General features: G+C 33.8%; 1 protein-coding gene across 3 annotated transcripts in view; it reads left to right on the top strand.

Moving 5' to 3' along the window:
- Positions 1-15,344, top strand: part of LOC116850782 (Kv channel-interacting protein 1) — a 218,057-nt gene extending 202,713 nt beyond the window's left edge. For 2 of the 3 annotated variants that reach the window (XM_032829429.1, XM_032829430.1), the window contains 2 exons: positions 7,253-7,542; positions 13,393-15,344. In XM_032829429.1, coding sequence (XP_032685320.1) covers positions 7,253-7,300 — 48 coding nt within the window. In that variant the 3' untranslated portion in view covers positions 7,301-7,542; positions 13,393-15,344. Of the gene's footprint in view, positions 1-7,252; positions 7,548-13,392 lie in introns of all 3 variants that reach the window. The other variant, XM_032829431.1, reaches the window with a different exon arrangement.
- The last annotated feature ends 8,238 nt before the right edge of the window (positions 15,345-23,582 follow it).

Below are 23,582 nucleotides of genomic sequence, written 5' to 3'. Positions count from 1 at the left end.
ATCCCTTATAGAAATATCATACTAAGAATCATTGATAATTACTTATTTTCAGTATTAAAAATACTGGATAATAAGTAATTATCAATGATTCTTAGTATGATATTTCTATAAGGGATATTTCTAAAATATTGCTAAAGTAATATTGCAAATTAATAATACTGCAATATCTCTGCAACATTGCACTACAATATGTAATCTTGCAACGCTGTAGCAATGTTGCTGCAAGCTTCTGTGCTGTATGGGATGTATGCCTACATAGATACTTTGATGAGAAATTAAAAGGGAAACGTTAATATATTTGAAAAAAAAAGTTTATTCATAAAGGTTTACAACTCTCTCCGGGCGCTGAGACCACCAATTGAATATTTTTAATACATTCTGTAAAGCACAATGCTTAATGTGATTATTATATCGTAAAATATTGGTTGCATCCATTGTCCAAGGAAACTATGTCCTTGTAAGCCGCATCCAGATCTCGATGATCAGGCTACTTTTTACATTGTCGTTCAGAAGATTCATCAACCATTCTCGCTTTTCACACCCCTTTACGTATACGAGTGGGGAGGAAAGCGTCTTTATGTTCCAAATCGCATGATTTACTAACCACAGCTGTACGCAACGATCCCGTCATCCCATCGTAGTCCATGATGATTAGCCGTCAACCAGTATGCTCTCGATTTGTTGGATTTTGCGAGAAGATGTCATGGCATGAGACTAGTAAAGATATAATGGGAGAGAACAGATCCCTTCCTAAGTATCGCTACTTCCTTTACAATAAATCTCTTTCCAATAACGAATGTAAGTCCACAAACGTTGGTTCGACCATAGCGAAGTATTCTTCGTTACGTTCGGGAAAGAAATGTCGCGTATAGCCTTTTGATGTTTGCTATTATTCTTTTCTCATACTTTCCAATGTTAGTTGATTTTGCGCACTAAGTTGGTTAGTGGGCTGTATTCAACTACACGATCATGCAGGAACAGACAGTATGCGGTAGTATTCGCTGGTATATTCTCTCTACACTCAAATTCTATCCGCATATCTACAGTGGCACTCTTAACAGATTCGTTTTGACGTGAACAATCGATAACCACGAAAGGACCATGCTTCAGAAAGTCGATAGTTGTTAACTATACCTCAGCATTGTTGTATCCATAATACGATTTGCGGAAACGGCTATACATGTCATAAAGTATTGCATATCTGTTTTTTACAAAATCCAAATTCATGTCATCGTATGGATAATACTCTGAATTTAGATAGAGCTTTACGTTGGTTAAATTGCAGTTGTCGAATTGAGTTATATTTTCCGACATGACATTTTTTCGACTAGTCTGCAGGGCAAAGATAACGTATCGTGGTTTTTCCAAATTAGTGACTGTTTTGACAGTCCACAGATGTTTGGTCGTGCTTGCTGCAAGTTGTAAACCTTTATGAATAAACTTTTTTTTCAAATATATTAACGTTTCTTTTTTTTCAAATATATTAACGTTTCTTTTTTTATTTCTCATCAAAGTATCTATGTAGGCATACACCCTTATAGAAATATCATACTAAGAATCATTAATAATTACTTATTTTCAATATTAAAAATACTGGATAATAAGTAATTATCAATGATTCTTAGTATGATATTTCTATATTTTCATTAGATAAAATTCTTTTCGAGACCGTTCTCTTTAAAAGGTCTCGAACTTTCTGGAATATTCGAGAATATTCTAGAAGATGGCGCGCGGACGGGTGGTTGGAGAGGAGGAAGTGCGAGTGGAAAGGCGAGTGGGTGGCAAGGTCCGCTCGCGAACCGCTGCCAACAGGGAGGGGGGGAAGGCCGCGAACGCGTCGAAAAGCGGAGAGGGGAGGATTGATAAAACGGTCAATTATATCGATATAAATTATATTAAAAAATATGTGGAAAGATATGTCGGTAAAAACAGATCGCAGAGTCGATAAAAATTACCAATTATGTCGGTAATAATATGTCGGTAAAAAATAAATATGTTGGTAAGGGTGAGTACCACATGCGCACATAATCTGACGGACACGAGGAATTTTCCCAAACGGACACAGTGCCAAATGGACACAAGCTCGAACTGACACATTCTCAAACGGACACTATCCCAAACGGACACGGACTCACAAACGGAGGTGTTAAAATTTTTATTTTTATATTAATATATTAATATATTAATATATTAAATTACGTTTCATATTATTGTTATATAGTATTATGCAAGTTTTCGCAGCATTGTAAATTTAACGCGATTTTCGTACTACTATTTGTGATATGAGCGTAAATTGTGGTTTTTATCTAGTCTTTTAATAACATTTGGTAATTATTTAGTTTAGCGGCATCACCTCTGATTTTGGTGAAAATAGACTCAATCGACGCGTTTTTGCATGCCAAATAACTTTTTCCTCTGACAAAATCGTCGCTTTCTACTGCGAAGCGAGATATTAATAGACAAAGTTGAGGGCGTGTTAGGTCAGAAAATCTGTCATACCATCTATCTCTAGCTATGTAACTGGAGGGCTTTGCCCGCCAGACCCCCTATCACGGGGGGTGGGGGCTATAGTCTCATGTGTTTAAGCTAAAGAGTGAATTTCTCACAAAAGACTGTAGCTCCAACCCCATCGTGATACGGGGGGTCTGGGGAGCGAAGCCCTAACATAGCTAGAGATAGACGGTATAACTGGATAATTACCAATTTTTTAATCAACGATTGTAACAAATTAATAGACTTTTTAATACAATACGGTGCATCTACAATATATTACGTCCATGTGACAGATTTTCTAACCCTATCAATGTATCATTTTAAATATTAATATCTCGCTTCGCAATAGAGAGCGACGATTTTGTTAGAGGAAAAAGTTGTTTGGCATGCAAAAACGCGTCGATTGAGTCTATTTTCATTGAAATCGGAGGTGATGCCGCTAAACTAAATAATTACGAAATGTTATTAAAAGACTAGATAAAAACCACAATTTACGCTCTACATCACAAATAGTAGTACGAAAATCGCGTTAAATTTACAATGCTGCGAAAACTTGCACAATACTATATAACAATAATATGAAACGTAATTTAATATATTAATATATTAATATATTAATATATTAATATATTAATATAAAAATAAAAATTTTAACACCTCCGTTTGAGTCCGTTTGAGTCCGTGTCCGTTTGGGATTGTGTCCGTTTGACCCTGTGTCCGTTTGGGAATGTGTCCATTCGAGCTTGTGTCCATTTGGCACTGTGTCCATTTGGGAAAATTCCCCGTGTCCGTCAGATTATGTACGCAAGTGGGATACTCCCGTTGGTAAAAATACCGATAATATGTCGGTAAAAAAAAAATGTCGGTAACGTCCGTAAGTTCCCCCTCCCGCGTGATGTCATCCCCCGCGCCCTCAGTTCCCCTCGCCCCTCACCCCCCTCAGAGGACCAGAGTTAGAATCCCTGCTCTACACTTACTCTTATAGATATCCAAATTATGGACATTAATGCTACAATGACAGTAGGAGTAGTAGTAAGAAATAAACAGTAAGTAAATAGACTAATCACAATCAATTATTTTTGAAACGTGAGAATAGAATTGATCAATTTGCTTACTGCTTATTTCTTACTATTACTCCTACTGTCATTGTAGACAATGCATAACGGATGTCCAAAATCGGATATCTTATGGACGTCTACTGTATGTCTATGGATGTGCGGATGTAAAATGGACATAAAATGGACGTCCATAGGACATCCTGTGCTATCTGGGTTGAGCTTTGTGATCCAGACCAATAAAATTTTTCAATGTCACTTCTTTGTAAATTTAGGGCTCTTTTCGTTATCATGAGAAAATGCTCTAGACGCCAAGAAATCGAATAAAAAAATGCTATTTAGTACATTTTTCCAATATCTTAAAAAACGTATCTCTGAACATCCTTGACTAAAAGGATTATGTTATGACTAAAATGTTTATGGAATATTACGATCCTCTAACATTAAAATTTCACAATAATTTTAACCAAGTCCTGTTACTAGCTGCAAGGGGTCCAGAATCAATATAAAAATAGCCAAGATTCTTTACGGTACCCATTGTGTATGTTGATAGAATCTATTGTTCGCTGTTATAATCAATCGATGAACAGCACATTTCGGAACAGCTGTACAATATCAGATATTTGATGCTTACATTTTCAATTTATCTTTCTGCGATATAGCATGATACATACGTAGCGCGATGATGAAAGATGTAATGTAGATTTCATGATAATGTAGCTTTGCTGCGTAGATTGATCACGATGCATTTATGCGGGATAGAATCGGTCGAAATATAGGAAATATATCTTGCGATCTTGAATATATAAATCGTTGACCCATCGAACATTCCGCAAAACGAATTCTAAACACGTTCTGCCTCAACGAAATACTCAGTCGCGACGTCTGCCTAGCTAACTCCCCCTCCCTTTTATCTAATTCGAAATGAACAGCAAAATTATATAATCATACGTTATTTATGTGCTCTCTGAAAATGACACGCCAAAGTTTTACGCTCCATCTGTTAAATCAGAAAAAAATTTGTTGTGTGGTGGGCCAAGTGGACGGCAAGTCAGCCTTCTATTCCAACAAATAATTAAACAAAACAAATATGTAGGAATTACACACTAATTATGCGCTCTTATATTTAAGTAATTCCGATTTTTGCGTTGCAATTCTTAAGAGACTTCTCTCTTGACGCAAAAATAGAATTTTCCTAGAATTTCTTTAAAATGGAAATTATCGTCAATTCAATTATAATATATAAGAGGAATCTATGATTTGTAAGCTTTTAGATCTAAATTATTTTGATTTTTACACAATCTTCAAAAGATTTCTCTCTTGAGGCAAACAGTATAATTGTTATAAAATTTCTTTAAAATGGATAATATCGTCAATTCAATTATACTCGATAAATCTACGATTCTATGACAATTCTATTTTTTGTGTCAAGAAAGGAGTTGTAGCATAAAACTTGAAATTACCTAAATATAAAACTGTATAAATAGCATAATTTCTACATATTTGTTTCATTAAATAACTTGCTATTTATTGGATGGAGGCTAACTTACCGTCCACCTGTCCTCCCATAAAAAATTTGTTTTCTAGTGTAATGGATGGAGCCCAAAATTTTTACGTGTCATTTTCGGAGAGCACATAAACAGTGCAAATTATATAATTTTGCTGTCTATTTCAGATTAAGTGGGACAGCTAATTAAATAGACGTTCAGTCGCGGCTGATTATAATGTCATTTATTGCACTATTCCAATATAGTTTCCAATTTCAAATTTAATTTTCCAATTAACACATTATGTATCTGTATAACATCAGAGTCATCAACGTCAGAGTGAAAGAGAAAGACAACAATTTCTAAACTTTTCTGGAAGCTTTTAAGGAGCTTGTAAGAAGAATATAAACTGCTAAAAAAATGATATAAAATTTAAAGCATAATTTTATTTATAAATGATGTTTAAATGTAAATTTAAAACAATTTTTTACCAACCTATTTTTATGTAAATTAATATCAAAATTTTATTTATTTATATATATATAGCAGACATATATATATATATTTATTTATATATATATAGACAATTTTGCATATTTATTTTCTCAACAAAAATAAATATTTAAAATATTACGATAAATAAATATAAATAAATATAATATTATAAATAATATAAATAAGAATATAAATAATATAAATAGGAATATAAATAATATAAATAATATAAAATAAAATAATATAAATAATATAAAATAAAATAATATAAATAATCGTATGTCCAAAATCCTTACGTGCCATTTTCAAATAAAAAGATATTTATATAAAAAAAATACTTCAAATCGCCCGAGTATTCTAGTAAAATGTCTCTTTGTCCTTGACAGTCAATAAATAACCGTAAAATTAACGTGACATGTAACCTTCCTCTTTAACTTATCTTTTCTCATGATTTTGTCACGTTAACGTTACGGTTATTGATTGTCAAGAGAAAAATAAATAAGAATAAAAATAATATATAAATAAGAATATAAATAAATTTATATACGCGATACATAAAGTATATCATATATTGTGAAATATTAAATACAAATTTTAAAATTATCGATTGTTTGATTTTGAAAATAGAGGAAAATTTACAATTTTTGTAGTAATATTCGAAATGCATATATTTTTTTTTAACATATATATAATTTTCTTTATTATCTTTGTGAATCCATTAGATCAACGAATAAATAAATAAAACACTGATAAGAAAATAATATTTTTTATATTTTTTATATATTTTTTTATATATTTTTTTATATATTTACTCCAACTTTGTCTCAAATTAATATTTATTACTTAAATAGTGAAATAAATATATAGGACCAATTTTGCTCAATAAGTTTAGAAGCGGCTTAGTTGATGAGACATTAAAAATACGACATTGAGCAATACGACCACCTTAAGGGTCTGCAGAAGCCAAAAGCAAATCTTGAGCAAACTTTGGCTATGGAGACCTTCCACAAGAAGACTCCACTACGATTCTTGCAAGATATTCGCCTCGGTCATATTAAATTGTGACGTCAAAAGTGAAAAATAATACGTTAAAAATTTTACATGCCATTTTCAAATAACAAGATATTTGAATGACAGAACAGTTGAGATAGTTTAAACATACCTATAAAATGCTCTGTAAAACTATTCTTTTCTCTTGACAATCAATAACCGTAACATTAATGTGACAAAATCATGAGAAAAGGTAAGTTAAAGAGGAAGATTACATGTCACGTTAATTTTACGCATTTTAAGCATTTATTTATTGACTGTTAAAGACAAAGAGACATTTTACTAGAATACTCGGGCGATTTGAAGTATTTTTTTTATATAAATATCTTTTTATTTGAAAATGGCACGTAAAGATTTTGGATATACGTTTTCTCGTTTCTGACGTCATCAATCAAAACTTTTGCGACAGATCATGAATCTTAAATTCAAAATCAGTGATTTATATTTTGGTACTCTTATTAATTGCACACGGATTTCAAACTTTACTGATACAAATTTGATCGTTGAACTTGAAAAAATAGGTTTCACCAGAATCTATAATTCAACGCACAAATCATCACTGTGTCTCAGACCGAAAGGAACATACGTTTCGTGACGTAGCATGCATATAACTCGTGTGAATCAAGCAATTCTTCAAGGATGAGTTATCAATCTTGTGAATGTTTTTTGCAGGACGAAGTGATCACACGGTCGTTGGCGATGTTCGACTGCGCGCTTTGATCTCCGGTTAAGGACGAGCCTCCAGCGGTCACCGCGACGCCGCCGACGCCGCTCTCGACGACGACGTTCTCGCAATCCCTGTCTCCGTCGCCGCCGCCGCCGTCCTACTCCCTACTACCGCCTATTCCGCCGCCCCTACCCTCGCAACCGCCACCCGGGTACACCGTCCAGGATCAGGAGCTCTATTTGCTCCTGGCCGCTCACTGGTGGAATCAACCCGAGGCGCCGCTCTTCTGCTGAGAGTAAAGTAGTCGCACTAAATCTTTCCAATAGTCTAACAACCGAAGTAGCTGTCACCGCGAAGTCTCCCCCCTTCCCCCTTACTCCAACCATCTTTTTCTCTCTCTCGCTTTTTCTTTCAATTGCTCACGCTCGTGATGAGCATTTCACTCCGTCATTGCACTTCTTATACATATAGTTTTCGTGAAATTCGAGGATATTGGAATAGCTGGGAAGCTAGAGGGAGCTCGTGGGAAATGCGGAGCATCATTTTGGCCACAGATTTCCCGAGGAATCCGCATAAGATTTCTCCTGGGAGAAAATTGATCGAAGAGACATTGTCTTGTCAAAACTTCCTAATGCTAGTTAGTACTTTGTGCCAAGTTTGAATTAAATTTATGTCAGAATAAATTAAATTCATATTGAGGTGAAAAAATGAATGGCATTATTCTCTTACATATTAATACGTTTGTTATTAATACCATATATATATATATAAAACAGTGATCTTTCATCCAACGTCACATATGTGTCTCGTATATGTGACAACAATAATTTTTTTTTCTTTAATTACATATAATTAAATTAAATCTGTTTTATGCAATTACATAAAAAGAATACAAGGTGACCTGTAGGAAGGTACTTCAAATAAACTGCAATAGCGAGTGTGTTAAATATGTATTGCTTATATATTCCACAAATAATGAAAAAATTAAAACAAGAATTATATATTAATCTATATATTATTATATGTATACTATATTTGCAAATGTGACATAAACAATTTGACAATGATACAAAACCTGAATTAAAAGTTATTCTACATTGAAATATTAGCTCACCTGAAACATAATATCGTTTACAAATGACGTATTATTGACATTAAAGACATCACTAGTGCGTTATCTGACGTCATTCTACTTTTTCACGCATGCTATTATGAAATTGCTATCTTTAGCAAAGGAAGAGATAATTAAAAATAAATCACAATTTTTGTACATGTGTACTTTAACTATTTAAAATAACGTTTGCAAAGCTTTATTCTGATTTAGAGATTATTTCTTCTATAATTAATTAATTAATTAAAATTTACTAGAATTTAGAGCCATAAAGATGTTGTGTAAGTATGTTCTCTAAATAACAGAATAATGTATTTTTTTATTTAATATTTACAATATATTTGTTTTCTTCACGACATATTATAGTTCAAAATTTTTTCTCGAATGTATTATAAATGACAAATATAGAATGAAGTAAATAGATTATAAAGATGTGGTGTTAAAGTAAAAATATGATGTTATTCAACTGTAGTGTATATATATACATAATATTCCAGAATTTTCGAAACTCTGAAAGCAATTACGGATTAAAGTGAACATAAAAATCTTATATCATTTTACTATATTTGCAATAATTATTGAAATATTAATTAATGAAGATTTGTGAATGATCACGCTAAGTATGGTAGATGAGCTATAGTGGCAACATCTGTTGTCGTGTGCTTGTATATTAGATTTAATTGAACAAAAAAGTCTTCTACCTTTTTCCTAATAACTTTATAGATTTTAAATTATTAGTTAAATAACATTAATATATTATCGTTAATGACCATTCGCCAATTTTTTAAACTAATAATTAAAAATCCATAAAGTTAATAGGGAAATTGTAGAGGACTTTTTTGTTCAGTTTGACCTAATGTACAAGCGCACAACGGCAGATGCCATTACTATAGTTCATCTACCATATCTTGCGTAATCATTCACAATCTTCTTTAATGAATGTCTCAATAATTATTGTGCATATCACATAAAACAGTATAGAATTTGTATATTTACCTCAATTCGTACTATGTCTCCACGAGAACTTAGAAGATTGTTCTGGGACATTATGTATATATATAATATATGTTTATATATGTTATGTAGCATATATATATATATATATATATATATATATATATATATATATATAAAGTGTAGTAATAAATATTATCATCTTAAATATCTTCGGATCTGTATAGTCCAGAGGAAAATTTATGTAACCAAAATTTCACAGTATGAGGGCTATTATATAGCGATAAGTTTTGTCCAGATGGAGACGCTTCAGAGATTTTAAAGTTACCTCTATTTTTTTTTTAATAGTATTTTATACTTGTTTATTCTTAGTGCAACAGCGGATGTAGAGACTATTTCAACGACTTATAATACAAGCTCAATCGGCATTAAATAAAAGAGTAAAACAATTATTTTATAAGAAGTACTTGAAGTGATATTCGTTTTTACATAGATATAAAATTGCAGTCGTTGAATTCCTAAAGCATGTACACTTCTTAATATTTTGGGATTGATTGTCGCGCATACTGCAATAATTTATTACTTCATATTTTCTGATATGGTCAGTATTTTCTGGTATACAATGCCTTAGTATTAATTGCTATTACAGTAAGAAATGTAAATATTTTAACTATAAATTCTATAATTCTAGAGGAATTAAGAAGTGTGTTGCTTTATTTTACCATATTTATCAGAAAACCATGCATGTACAGGAATCTTTTTCTGCAAATTTTTCGGATATTCTTAAACTTTTGAATTCAAATGTGAAGGTACAATAATGTTCTCCAAAATTTTTCTATTTGAAGCACCCACACTTTTGTATACGTTGCGGAACTTTTGAGTTAAACAAATATTACGCTGACAGCTTGAAATTTTACATTTAAAATTATTTTTCGTTACATATTAAACAATGCTCGTATTAATTTTTACACTTTCATTGCATAAAAGCATTTGTAATTGTATACAACTAATATGACGTAAATTTTGCAGAAAAATATCGAATTATATCGGTTTTCAGCTTCAGCATCCTTTTAATATCCAATAGATCTTTCAGAAGATGATCAGTTCATTTGAATTAGCTCTCCTGTGATTTCAGTGACAAGTTCATGTAGAAATAAAGTTTTAATTTACTGAATAAGTAAATATGCTTCTCGTTCATGGAGATCAGTAAAACTTAATAAAGGCACGAGTATTGTATGCTGAACGGTATCTAGACATTATCTGATATGTGTCTCTCACATCGTATGTTTCAACGGTTGTATAAAAAATAAAAAAAAACTAAAAGCTTGAGTATGGTTTAAGCTACGAAAGCTTTAACTACGAATATCTGAACGTCAAAAAAATACGTAATGGAGATAACGAAATCGATGTAAATTATTAAATTATTATTAACACGTATGTACGAAACGTCAAACTGTCAAAATGTCACTTTGACACATGTCTGTTTTGACACATTCCCGCTTGTCGGATGAATCAACAGTCATGAAAAACGATCAGCTAGAAATGGGCACGGCTGGTAGAAATTTTCTAGTGATTATCAATCTGATGAATTATATAACATCAATGCAACTGAGTGTATACTTAATAATGAAGATATTCAGTTGATCAGTTGATCAGTTGATTCATCCGGCAAGCGGAAATGTATCAAAACAGACATGTGTCAAAGTGACATTTTGACAGTTTGACGTTTTGTACATACATATTAATAATAATTTAATAATTTATATTGATTTCGTTATCTTTATTACGTATTTTTTCATGATCAACTAGAAACGGATATGGCTGGTCAAAATTTTCTAGTGATTATTGATTTGGTGAATGGTATTGTAATGCAACTGAGCTTGCAATAATGTATGCTCATCCTCAGATTAGTTTACGACAAAAATAGAACATGAGTCAGGCATTAGTGTAGCAGTGTATTACGGATTCTTGCTTAAAATAAATTATATCCATTGTATATTTGCCTTTACCAGAATTACACGATTCGGATTTTGAAAACCATGTTACATTCTGTCAGTGAATACAGCATCAAATACACATCGATAATGAGTTTTATTTATTAATATTATCCACTGATGAAGTAAGCTTTACTAATTATGGTCATGTAAACGTCCATAATATGCATTACTGAAAATCGGCTGAAAATCCGCGTTGGTTAAGAGAAGTAGAACATCAACGACAATGATCGGTAAATGTATGGTGCGGTATCATATACGACAAAATAGTCGTACTATATTTTATCAACGGAACACTTAATAGCATAAAATATAACTTTATTTTATTACAACGATCTCAAAATTTTATATTAAAGGACAATTGAATATTCGCTAAGTAATTTAGTATTAACGTGATGGATGCCCGACACATTAGACATAAAATATTTACTTTACATTCAATAAAATCTTCCCAAATCGGTGGATAAGAAACCAATTTTGTGGGCCAATTTCGTGGCTAGCTTGTTTGGCCGCTCAAGTTTTTCTATGAGAATAAAAAACATTAAATATCAAAAAATACCTATCACACCAGAAGATATAATCCAACGAATTATTGCAACATGTGCAACAATCAGTCCGAAAATGTTAAGAAGTGTACATGCTTTAGGAATTTAACGATTGCAGTTTTGTATCCATGTAAATGAACATCAATTTGACCACTTTTTGTGAGGTAAAAATCATTGTTTTACTTCTTTATTTAATGCTGAATGATTTTGTTTTATAAATTGTTGAAATCGTTTAAATATTCGCTGTATTGAACTAAAAATGAAAAAATAAAGTATGTCTCGTTTAAAAAAATGCAGGTGACCTTGAAATCTCCAAAGCACCTCCACTTGGATAAAAATTATTATCGCCACATGATAGCCTCTTTCATACCGTGAAATCTTGATTACACAAATTTTCCTCTGCACCATATAGATTCAAAGATATTTGAAATAATAACAGTTATTGTCTTACCCTGTATACGCAGGTGTTCAGTGTTAGTTTACGGTTAGTTGCACGATTTTTTAGATATCAACGATTTAAGAAAAAGATAACCAGCTGAATTTTCAACTATTTTGTGCGACCTACAATTTACAATAATGAAAAAGTATTTTTTTATAAAGAAATCAAGGTCATCTTGAAATTCTTAAATAACACTATGCACTTTTTTACATAATATTGTAGAGGACTTTAAGATGAATTCATATAACATACGCACTATACATATAACGTACTATTACAAATGTCACTTTTATTAACAATAATAATAGAACAATAAAAAAACTCTAACTTATGAAAACAAATGTTTAAATTGCTTATCTTCTTCTGCAACACAAAATTCTGCTTTTTTTAACAAATTACTGTGCGTAACATCTAGTATGCTATTTGGATCTAAATTTGTACAAGCTATAATTATCTTTTCTCGAAGATCTTGAAGTTCTCGAAGAACATTATTATAATTGATGTTTGATACATAGGAGCTTGCAGATAAAAAGAGACAAAGTCTATTAGAGATAAATTTGGAAAACGAGGCGCCCATTGGATTAGTTCATGTGTACTTATAACACGATTTCTAAAAATATCCCAAAGATAATTTTAAATTATTTGTACATTATGTGCTGAGCAACCGTAAAATAATGCTACACATTTAATATTATTAACAAAAATAATATTTATGATAGTTATCTTAAAGTCCTCTACAATATTATGTAAAAAAATGCATGGTGTTATTTAAAAAATTCAAGATAATTTTGATTTCTCTCTCTTTATAAAAAAAAATTATATTTGTTATTGTAAGTTGTAGCATGAAGCAATTGAAAATTCATTTTCCTAACTTTTTCTTAAATTGTCGTAAGTGTCTAAAAAATCGTGCAAACCGTTACGCTGCACACTCTATGATTTTTTTACATGAAATATTTATATGTTAACGTGTTTCTAATTTCCAGTAATTTTTTTTAGGAACTATATACATATAATATATCCTTGATATTTCGAAAATTCCTCAAAATCATTATATTTATTCAAATCTTTCATAATTCAAAGGATTTTAATTTTTCTCTTTTAGGGCAACGCGATAACATAGCAGTCGAGGATACAATACGCAAGTTGTCGTCCTTATCCTCGCCGACCGACAGACTAACGGAGCGTACTGGAGACTCACCGTTTCGAGAATAACAACACGCGAAATATCGCAGAATCACTGCTTCGCCCCATCGTTGGGATCTCGATTTTGCGCTGGAATGCGACGATCCTGCGATATTTCGACGAGGCCGGATATTTCGGCAATCGCGGAACCGACAATTGGCGTTGATCTCTGGCAGAAATGAAGCGGAATTACGCAATCCAACGTCGCGCAAACGTTCAGTTTAAAGTCGACGTTATTAATATGCGAGATATGTACCTGCAGCTCTTATTGCGATCTCCCGCAGCCGAATCAGCACAGCATCTTGAGAAGACACGTTCGAAAGGAAACGACAAAATGATATCGATCTCAATAAGCGTAAATAAAATTCCGCGGTGCGCCGCGAGAGAAGATCTGAAGTCGAGACACCGGGTTATCGAGCAGTTTCATGCCGAATCGTAGCGTCAGGAAATCCCAAGACGATGACGACGTTGATGATAAAAACGAGAAAACGGCACGCGCGGCTGTGAGTAGGAGACGCGGCACGAAAACGAGGATTCCACATTGCGCGCGCGAGGTAGGATATCCTGATTTTATTTCTATGTTCCTAATTACTCACTACTCACGAACGTCGGAAAATCGATAGGATATTCAGATACTATCGCAACTAGTATCATAAGGACGTAGCCGAGAAAACCATTGTATTTCTACATAGAAATCCACACGAGACATATATGCAGAACATTTTTCTTTAATAATATACTAATAATACTACTGTGATCAAAAAGTATCTGGAATGGTTCATTTAAACTGCGCGCGTGCAAGATGGCACTGTTGTCGTTTTTTCCCAGGTTGGTACGACTTTCGTCGATATCTAACTGCAATCCGTATGTCATTATCTGTTTTCGTTCGCAAATAAACACTTGTTTTGTGTGTAAAGAATTTTTGATGCAGCGGTTTTCTAAAATGTCGAGTAATTGAGCAAAGAGCATGCATTAAATTTTGTTTTCGCAACGGAATTGCTGCTACGAAAACATTGCAAATGTTGCAAAAAGTCTTTGGTGACAATACTCTATCAAAAAAAGAGTTCTCGAGCGGTACAAGATGTTCAAGGAAAACAGAGAATGTGTCGAAGATGAACCACGCTCTGGTAGACCATCCACTTCAACTGATGAGCAATACGAAGCTCACATCACAGAGATTTGATGCTCAATGATCGTCGTTTAACAGTTATAGACATTATTGAACATGTTCACTTGAATCTTATCAAGCAATTTTAAAAAATCATTTAGGCTTGCGGCGTGTCGCTTCTTAAGTCGTTTTGAAAACGTTCCGAAAACGTTCATGAATTTTTGGCTAAAAATTCAATAAATACGGTTCTGCAAGCTCCTATTGGCTCACCTGATATGGCACCGTAACTTTTTCCTGTTTCCTCGACTAAAATTTCCGCTTCGTGGTCACCGTTTTGAGTCAGTTGATGTCATAAAAGAAAAGTTCGCTGCGAGTCCTAAAGAGGTTTCACGAAAACGAAAGCATATTTCGAGAACTGAAAAAAACATTGATGTAAGTGCATTTATAGTGGAAGAGGATTACTTTGAAGGGGACAAAATAAATTTTGATGAATAAATTCAAATTTTTTGTTTTATTAAACCATTCCCGATACTTTTTGATCACAATAGTATAATTTACAAGACTTGTATCGTGCGGCTAGGATATGCTCATACCGAAGCTAAAAAAAAAAAATATATATATATATATAAATATATATATATGTATATATGACAACACAATAAACGAATAGTTTGAAAAAATATATTTCTTAACCTGACGGTATACAAATTTGCCATATGTACAAGAAAATATGAGAATAATAAAAAATATTCTGTACTGATGTATACTGACGCTGTAGCTTGAGTTTCTCTTTATTTCAAACGTTCTTTCGTCTAACGTTCTAACGCTCGTTATTTCTAATGTTATTTCTAATGTATGGGAAAAATTTTGGATAAAGTTCCGAAAAGTACTCACCCCCGATTTTTTTTAAACTCAGTATTCCTACGTATATTGACGCGCTGATTACGAATATCATAATGAAAATTGGCGACTACTTGGTTTTCATGGTGAAAACCATGAAAAACCCATAAAAATTATGGTTTTTTACGTTTATCTTAGTAAATATGGAAAATCATGATAAATCTTCTAAACAAAAGTTTTAGATCTCACTGAGATAAACATTTTAGGTCCTATACATTTTTACCGTAATAATAGTTTTTGAGGAAATCGAGTATGAAGACCGTAACAGCGTTGTTACAGTCTTTATACTCGATTTCTGCGAATCCGTTCTGCGGGTTATTTCGCCACGTAGACAGTATATTTCCTCTGAATCGTGGCGAAAAGAAATAAAGGAAAGAGGACTTACAGTTAGTTATAAAGGAACTCTAACAACTTTTTTTAAGAATATTTTTAACATTTTTAACATTTGCAACACAGGAAAAATATCGAACGACTAGCGGGAGGCTACGCCCCCCGCACCCCCCTAAAAACTAACCCTACCTATCGTCACATTAGCTGTTATTGTTTATTAAAAAGTTATTAAGAAAAAAAGTTAAACATTTTTTAACCGCAATGATGATAGATGTTAACGCTGTTACTGTCTTTATACTCCATTTTATACGAAAATTATTCGTACAGTGAAAATATATAGAGTCTAAAATGTTTATCTCTGTGAGATCTAAAGCTTTTATCTAAAACATTTATCATGATTTTTCGTATCTACTAAGATAAACGTGAAAAACTATAATTTTTATAGGTTTTTCATGGTTTTTACCATGAAAATCAAGTAGTCGCCAATTTTCACTATGATATTCGTAATCAGCGTGTCTAAATACATAAGAATACTGAGTTCCAAAAAAATCGGGGGTAAGTACTTTTCGGAACTACACCCAAAATTTTTAACTTGGATACTAACTATTATGTAACGCACGTGCGTATAGTACTATTATATATGCGCGTCTATCAAAATTGCAGAAAAACGAAATATTCACTGCGCTTCTGTGCAATAATAGAAAATTATAATCGTGTTGATTGCGTTGCATTGCTTTTCATTATTTGCAAAGGAACTGCTACACAAATAAATTAATGTATTTTTTATTGAAGAAAATAGATTTTCTAATTCTTATCAAACAAATTTTGTTTTAAGAACCAGAAATTCTGTGCTTCAACCAAAACGCATTTGATTCTCATTCATTGTTGAATTAATTTAACCAAACTTTTTTTTTCTATCTAACATTAAAACAATGTATGACATAGTATATGAAAGATGTAATTTAGTATGGGAATTATTTTCTTCACACGCGCGTTTCAAAACTATCGAGAATGTTTCATACTTCTTAAAAAAAAGTTATTTCAGCATATAACTTTATTCTTTGTTTTCTGAATTTCATATATTCTTCAAATTCTTTTCTACATTATAGGTATATCCTAGCTAGGCAAGATTACTATGCTACTTCTTTGGCTAATGAATGTTTATATCTTCGAGAAAAATTCTCTGCATGTATGATGCGCCTTTTTTACGGTCACATATAATTTCCGCTAAGATCTGTTCTCTTTCTCCGTAACCATGATATAAAAAGAAAAAAGTGCTCATGTTGATGCGGAATTAATAAAATCCACCAACTGTTTTTGTCCAGAGAAATTTATCGACTTGTTATACACACTTGTTATTGTGTAGTCGTATATTTATCTATCTGCGCGTACAATTACAGACGTTTCCAAACGAAGATGAGACTCGTAATGGCCGTTTCTTCATTTAAGCGTCCCTGTATGATCGTCACATTTGCAAATCTCATTATACCTTCCACGGTTAACGGTAGTTAGTATTACGATCGCGTGATCGCGATAAATACATATATATGTCGTGAATAATAACAGTGCGGCACGCGGCGATGATTACGTTGCAGTGTGATGACGCGTCGATTCCCTCGATTAAATTGTCAGCCGCACGATCATTGATGATCACAGATATCACGCGCATATATTTTTGTTGGTAAATTCATAGATTGATACTCTGTTGTACATTTTCCTTTACAAACCCAATTGTTTTAGACGGACCAAGCAGACGCTCCATATTTATCGTCGATCGTATCGACTCGTTTTATCAATAATATAACAATATTTTATTATGTCCAATTTTTATGACGACTTATAATAAAATGTTGCCAGCATATCTCGTCACATCGTTTATTTTATCGATAGAATGCTGATTAAGATTTTGGCTTATGTAAGAAATATTTTGCGTTTTATCTAATAACATTTTTATATTGTGTATGTACATTTTATTTCTTTCGATGAAGTCTCGTGATACTTTCATCGTCAGACATTCAATCGTATCGTCGATACCGAAGTACCGGCGAGAAATATTGATCGCTTGCCTGCTCCTTAAACGTTAGTAGCGTGTAACGTGTTACAGGTGTACGTGCGTGAAGAATCGATTTTCTAATATCCGTTATTACGAGTCGCGTAGGTGTGTGAGCGTATGAGCATAGGTCAGACTAGTGAGTAGAACAGCTTGAGAATGGAAAAAGGGGAAAAAGAGAGATAAAAAGAGAGAGAGAGAGAGAGAGAGAGAGAGAGAGAGAGAGAGAGAGAGAGAGGAAGATAGGGAAAGATTATTGATTATCAAAATCGATGACAATGAAACACCAAGCTACCCTAGTTAGCTGATATTTAAGCGAATGGAAATTAGAATAGTAATTTATAGTTTTACGTAGGATAACTACGCGATTAAGTCCGCGGATTCGCGCGAGTCGTCGGATAATTCACGGCGCTCACGATCGGCATTTTAGAGGAAAATTCAACTACTCTCAGAGAATACCGTTAGTACGCTCTATACACATATACATTCACATCTACACATACACACTTCAATCAGGATCTCCACGACTTACCCCGTTCGAAATATCGTTTGTCCCCGTTGGTTCACATCAGTTAAGTTCGGACCGTCGTTGATCGTCGTGTCTGATCGCTCGCGATTAAGCTTGTCGGGCTCGTGAAACGTATTAATCGCTCAAATTTTCCCCTCGAGGAAAATATACCGTTACCGAGCAAGGAACGAACGCCTCCGTTATAATGGCGTGGTTTTCACGGAGATCAAGAGTGCGCGCATGTTGCTAGGACTACAGAGCGTTTCTATAACAACGAGTAATAATGACGAATCATAGTTTCCTTCGCCGCGATCGGACTTGGATAACGTGTGTGTATATGTCGAATAACGGCGAATCTAAATAAGACGGAGGCTCATGTGTACGTGATATTGCGAAAAGTAAATTGCCGAAAACAGAGTATCTATAAATATCTATTTTATATTCGAAGTCGGGCTTTAATATTTGTTTGAATTTGACACTATTTGGCTTAGATTATTGAGATAGCGGATATCCAATTATTAGGATAGGGGATAAATGTGATGCTTCAAATTCGGGTTATCCGGGGATTCAACTTTTCCAAAATACCTAAACAATTAAAGCATCGAATTCGGATAATTTTGTTATTAAATTAATCCGTTTTTATTCATATGTTTCTTTCTTTTTATTTAATAATAATAAAAAGAAAATAGGGAATGTGATGCTCACTCCCACCGAATATTCGTCTGTGACATGCAAACAGAAACTATTGTAGCTCCCCAAAGACCGTCCTTTATCTCAAACCTATTCTCCTCCAGAGAAAGAGCTTCTCAAACGTTAGATGACCATTTTGGCTAAGCTTAAGAAAGACTGAGCTTAATAGTAAATTCTCAGCCTAGTATACACCGAACAATTCGTGAGTATATGGAGGCTAGTTTTCTACGCTGTCCCACACGATCTACAGTTAGATGTATCACTACAGCCTATGTGGTAGTTAAAAACACTATACTCTGTAAGTACTTGCGTCACTGGCATCCTTCTGCTGCTCAGATCAGTGGCATCCTTTTTCTATGTGTTGCAACCTTTTCTTGGCGAACTTCCAAGAAAAATTTAATCACATTTATCCAGAATTCTAAATACTGTTCCCGCCTCTAGCATCCTATTTATTCTTAACCCAAATAGTAAAGTATTCGAGTGCTTCGGAACCCACACCAAAACCAATTCGTCCTTCATTGCTAGTTCGTCCATAGTGTAATTCCAAACCAGTCTAAATGTAAAAGTTGGAGTGTCAAGAAACTTTGACACAAGCTTTGAAAGCTACTTGGTTACCCAAACAAATATTAATACGACTACCCGTTCTTGCATATAAACATTGCATATAGTTCGATGGCTACGTTTAATCGACCGTGATATATTCTCCGAGAGAGATAATATTCCTAATCCCTCTTTGTCGATGATAAACTCCCGCACCCAAGTTTCGTTTTAAAACCATTCGTAAAATAGATTGCTTAAAATGGAGCTCTGCGGTATCAGTCAGACCTCGCATTCGGGGAAGCACAAAAGTTGTGCTATAGACACGAATGAACAGCATCTTATTCTGTTCTATCTTATCTATCTGAAAGATGAGATTGGAAAGAACTCCACGAAAAGACGAGAATGTTTTATACCAGCTTTCCATTATTCTTCGCAACTCAGTACGGTATGTAGCCGACGCGGCTATCATCATCTGATGAAACGATTCTACACTAAATCCTAATGCTGCAACCGGTATAGTGCATATGACGTCCAATAGTTCGCAAAAAATAATGGCCCTCATGCGCTCGAGTACCCTTCTATCTAGCCACTATCTCTTGAGTTCCAGACTACCATATTAGATCTACATACAGTAACCTGAGACAAAGAATGGTAATTAGAACTAGTACACCATACCTAGTCTTAAACTCCAAGCCTAAGCAAAGACTTCTCTGTATTCTAAGTCAGTTTTCTATTCACGATAACATCTAGATTTTTCACCGACTGGGCGATAACTAATCTGACTTCTTCAAGAACAGGTTCTTTCATGGTATCTACTTTATATTTATGAATAAAAATGACGAATCTTGTTTTCAGTGGGTTCACTGATAGATCGGTCTCACTACATCATCGCTCAGCTCTCTAAAACACTTTGCAAGAGCTTTAGAAGCATGTCCAGAGAAAGCTTTTTCAAATGTTAGTGACGTCATCCACGTATCCTTGTGTGAAGAAGCTCTCATTATTAAACTCTTTAAGAAACCTATTAGTTACGAGGCACCATAAGAGCGACGAAAGCATCTTTCCTTGCGGGCACTCTTTTTTTACCTATCCATAAACCTTCGCTATTTTTAGCGATACCATTATACAGCGTCACAACATTTCCCGAATCCACTGAATAAGTTTATCAGGAAAGCCCCGCTGAGCCGTTTCTCTACAAACAATGAGGACCTTCTATGTATGCATTTTCTATGTCTAGAAATGTCTCCAGCAAGTAACTTTTCAAGCTGTCCCTTAATCATAGATATAGTTGAATGGAGCCCAGCTATATGGAAAAATCGCTCGGTATGCATATTATTATGCAACGAGCAGTGCAATAAAAAGATATCTTTAAATTATATATGTTAAACAGCTTTTCTAACATCTCTAGAAGAAAAGATGTGAAGCTGATTGTGAAGCTAAAATCCGTGGCAGAGATGTAGCAAGTTCTGATGTTTGAAATAAATATCATTCTTGTTATTCTTTAAACTTTAGACATGTAACCCAAATTAAGTTTTTAACATTCCCGTGAAAGACCCGATAATCTGCCCTCTTCTTCTACAAAAGAGTCAGAAAGATCCAGCTCCCCTCTCTTTCTCCTGCAGATTTAAACAATTTAAAAGATCTGATGGCCAACTCAAGGCCTTTCTAGTTTTATAATGTTACCTGCCAGATCTCATTCGTAACCTTATTTTGGATTCCGGGGCGTTTAAGATTATCTCAGTCAAGTATCTTCAGTAAAGTATCTCAAAGTCTAGAAAATTATTTTTAAAAAGATGAATAAGACACTGTTCTCCAAAAATCACAATATCATTAATAACCACAAATAACTTGTAGGACTGAACTAATCAGGGTTCTATGAAGTCTCGTAGCTTTTGGGATCGCTTCCAACTATTCACAGAGTTGCATCCAGCTGGTTTTTCTCGATTTTACTACCAAGTCTGTATACCTTTTGAGACTTACGATAGAAATTTCAATCGGACGGACAACTTGTATTTTTTACTTTATTCCAGATATGTTGGATCTCTCTCCTGAGTTTTTGCAGTCTTGGATTCTATCAGAGGACATTCCTGCTTGTCATAACTTTCCCCTCAAGACCGTTTTTTTTTTTTCCAAAAGCAGAAACCAGAATTCTTCGCCGATGATCACACAAACTCCAATTCTTCACTAATCCTGGATCTCTTAGAGAAGTCATTTAAAGTAACTATTAAATCCCTGCGAAAGGTACTCGATTTTCTTCAGAGTTCTCCATCTTGATCGTTTTATACTGTCTATTAACCTTCAGCTCGTTAGAAACTCTCCATCTGACTGTATAATTGAATTCTGTCTCTCCAACATCCCCAGTATTGCCACTGCAGGTTTCGGGAGACCCAAGGCAATAACTCTCTGCCGTCTCTGAAGTTTTTCCAAGATTCTGTTCTGAGCTTGGAGTCCTCTCATGGAGAGATGCAGTCCATCCGCCCTACTAATCATCTGGATACCATCTCATATGCACATTTAATGACTACAGCATCAGTACCGCAATTCTGACGAATCTTGGCAAGAGATCCTTTTGGAATCCTTCAATCTCCGTCAAAACTACGTCCCGCCAGCTGCTCAGGAATAATCATCTCGTTGGAATAACTCTTCAAACAACCACTTTCGCCAAAGGATCGGCCACAGTCTCGTAGTTCTAGTTTATTTATGCTCCTTCAAATTAAGAAGAGAGTAAACATCAGAACGTTTTCTACGCGTTTCTGTTATCCCCTCTTCGATGTTTCTGGAAAGCTAAAGAACAGGAAGCCGACCCAGTCAGAGTCCTCTCTTTGTTAGCTTTCCTCTTCTCGGTTCCGCAACAATTTCTCTTGCAAAGAAACGTCGTCTCACTCATTTGTAGTCTTACTTCTTCCCAAGCCTGTAAGAGCCCATTTAGGAGTTGTAGCCGCCTTTCCGTTATTTGCGAACTCATTCTTATCTATGTCCGTAAAAGCTTGTTTAGTAGCTGTAATCATCGCCTCCAAAACTAAAACTAAATGCGAGTCCTGAGCTTCTTTCCTCTCAGAAGTGTCTAGATTTACGAAACCGTTCATTCTGATTCTACAAGTGATTCTACAAGATGAAACAAAATGTCCATCTAGACAGAGCCTCGCATGTTTGAATAAGGTTGAATATTCTGAGGTTTTGCCTGGTTCCTGAAAGACATCATTTATAACATTGCTTTTCCAGTGTAACACAACCTTCGCCATGATGGCTTACAACTTGGTATGGAGTAATGGTCTACGGTATCGACCTTTCTGATTCCAGACGGGATTTCACATCTACAAAGCCACTTATAGTCGACATTATCCAGGAGAAGTCCCTCATCGAGAGAAAAATTCTCAAATTTTAATTTCTTAGACTTCCTTCAATTCGTCATGAAGCGAAAACACTACCGAGTAGCATAATTTACGAATTCTTTTTATTTAATTCAAATACAAATTTAAATCTGAATTCGTTTCTAGATAGGGATCTCGATCCAGGATAGCGATCATTTTTTTTTAAAAGCGGAAGACTACAAACGGTGAAACGGTTAGAAGCAGAAGCATAAAAAATGAAAAGCTTTATAAATAAACGTAAATAAGCGCGCAACTTTAACGATTATATATCTTTTCGAACAATAAAATTTTAAGTTTTTTATATGATATTTTTCACTTTTCATATTTGCACTTCTAGAAGAAAGTTATATGACCACCGTTCTAGATCAATCTCGGATTTGTATATGTGTAAATATGAATCTCTTGTTATCTTTTATAAACTTGTATACGAATAATTTGGGTTATCCGAATAGTGAATTTTTGAGTTTTCAGATTAGAACTAATCTCGAATATTCTAATTTGAATATTTGGGAGCTCTAATTTGAGAAGGAATGATAAAATATATAAAATGCAGCGAAATATTTCCAATGAACGAATGCGATAAACGTAGTTTCTATTCCGAATCTCTTTCTTGTCG

Source organism: Odontomachus brunneus, unplaced genomic scaffold (assembly GCF_010583005.1).
Source record: "Odontomachus brunneus isolate Ranch 3 - 2012 unplaced genomic scaffold, Obru_v1 Obru_scaffold_155, whole genome shotgun sequence".
Taxonomy (NCBI): Eukaryota; Metazoa; Arthropoda; class Insecta; order Hymenoptera; family Formicidae; genus Odontomachus; species Odontomachus brunneus.
The sequence above is the reverse complement of the archived record's forward strand: the minus strand, read 5'-3'. Positions and strand labels throughout refer to the sequence as shown.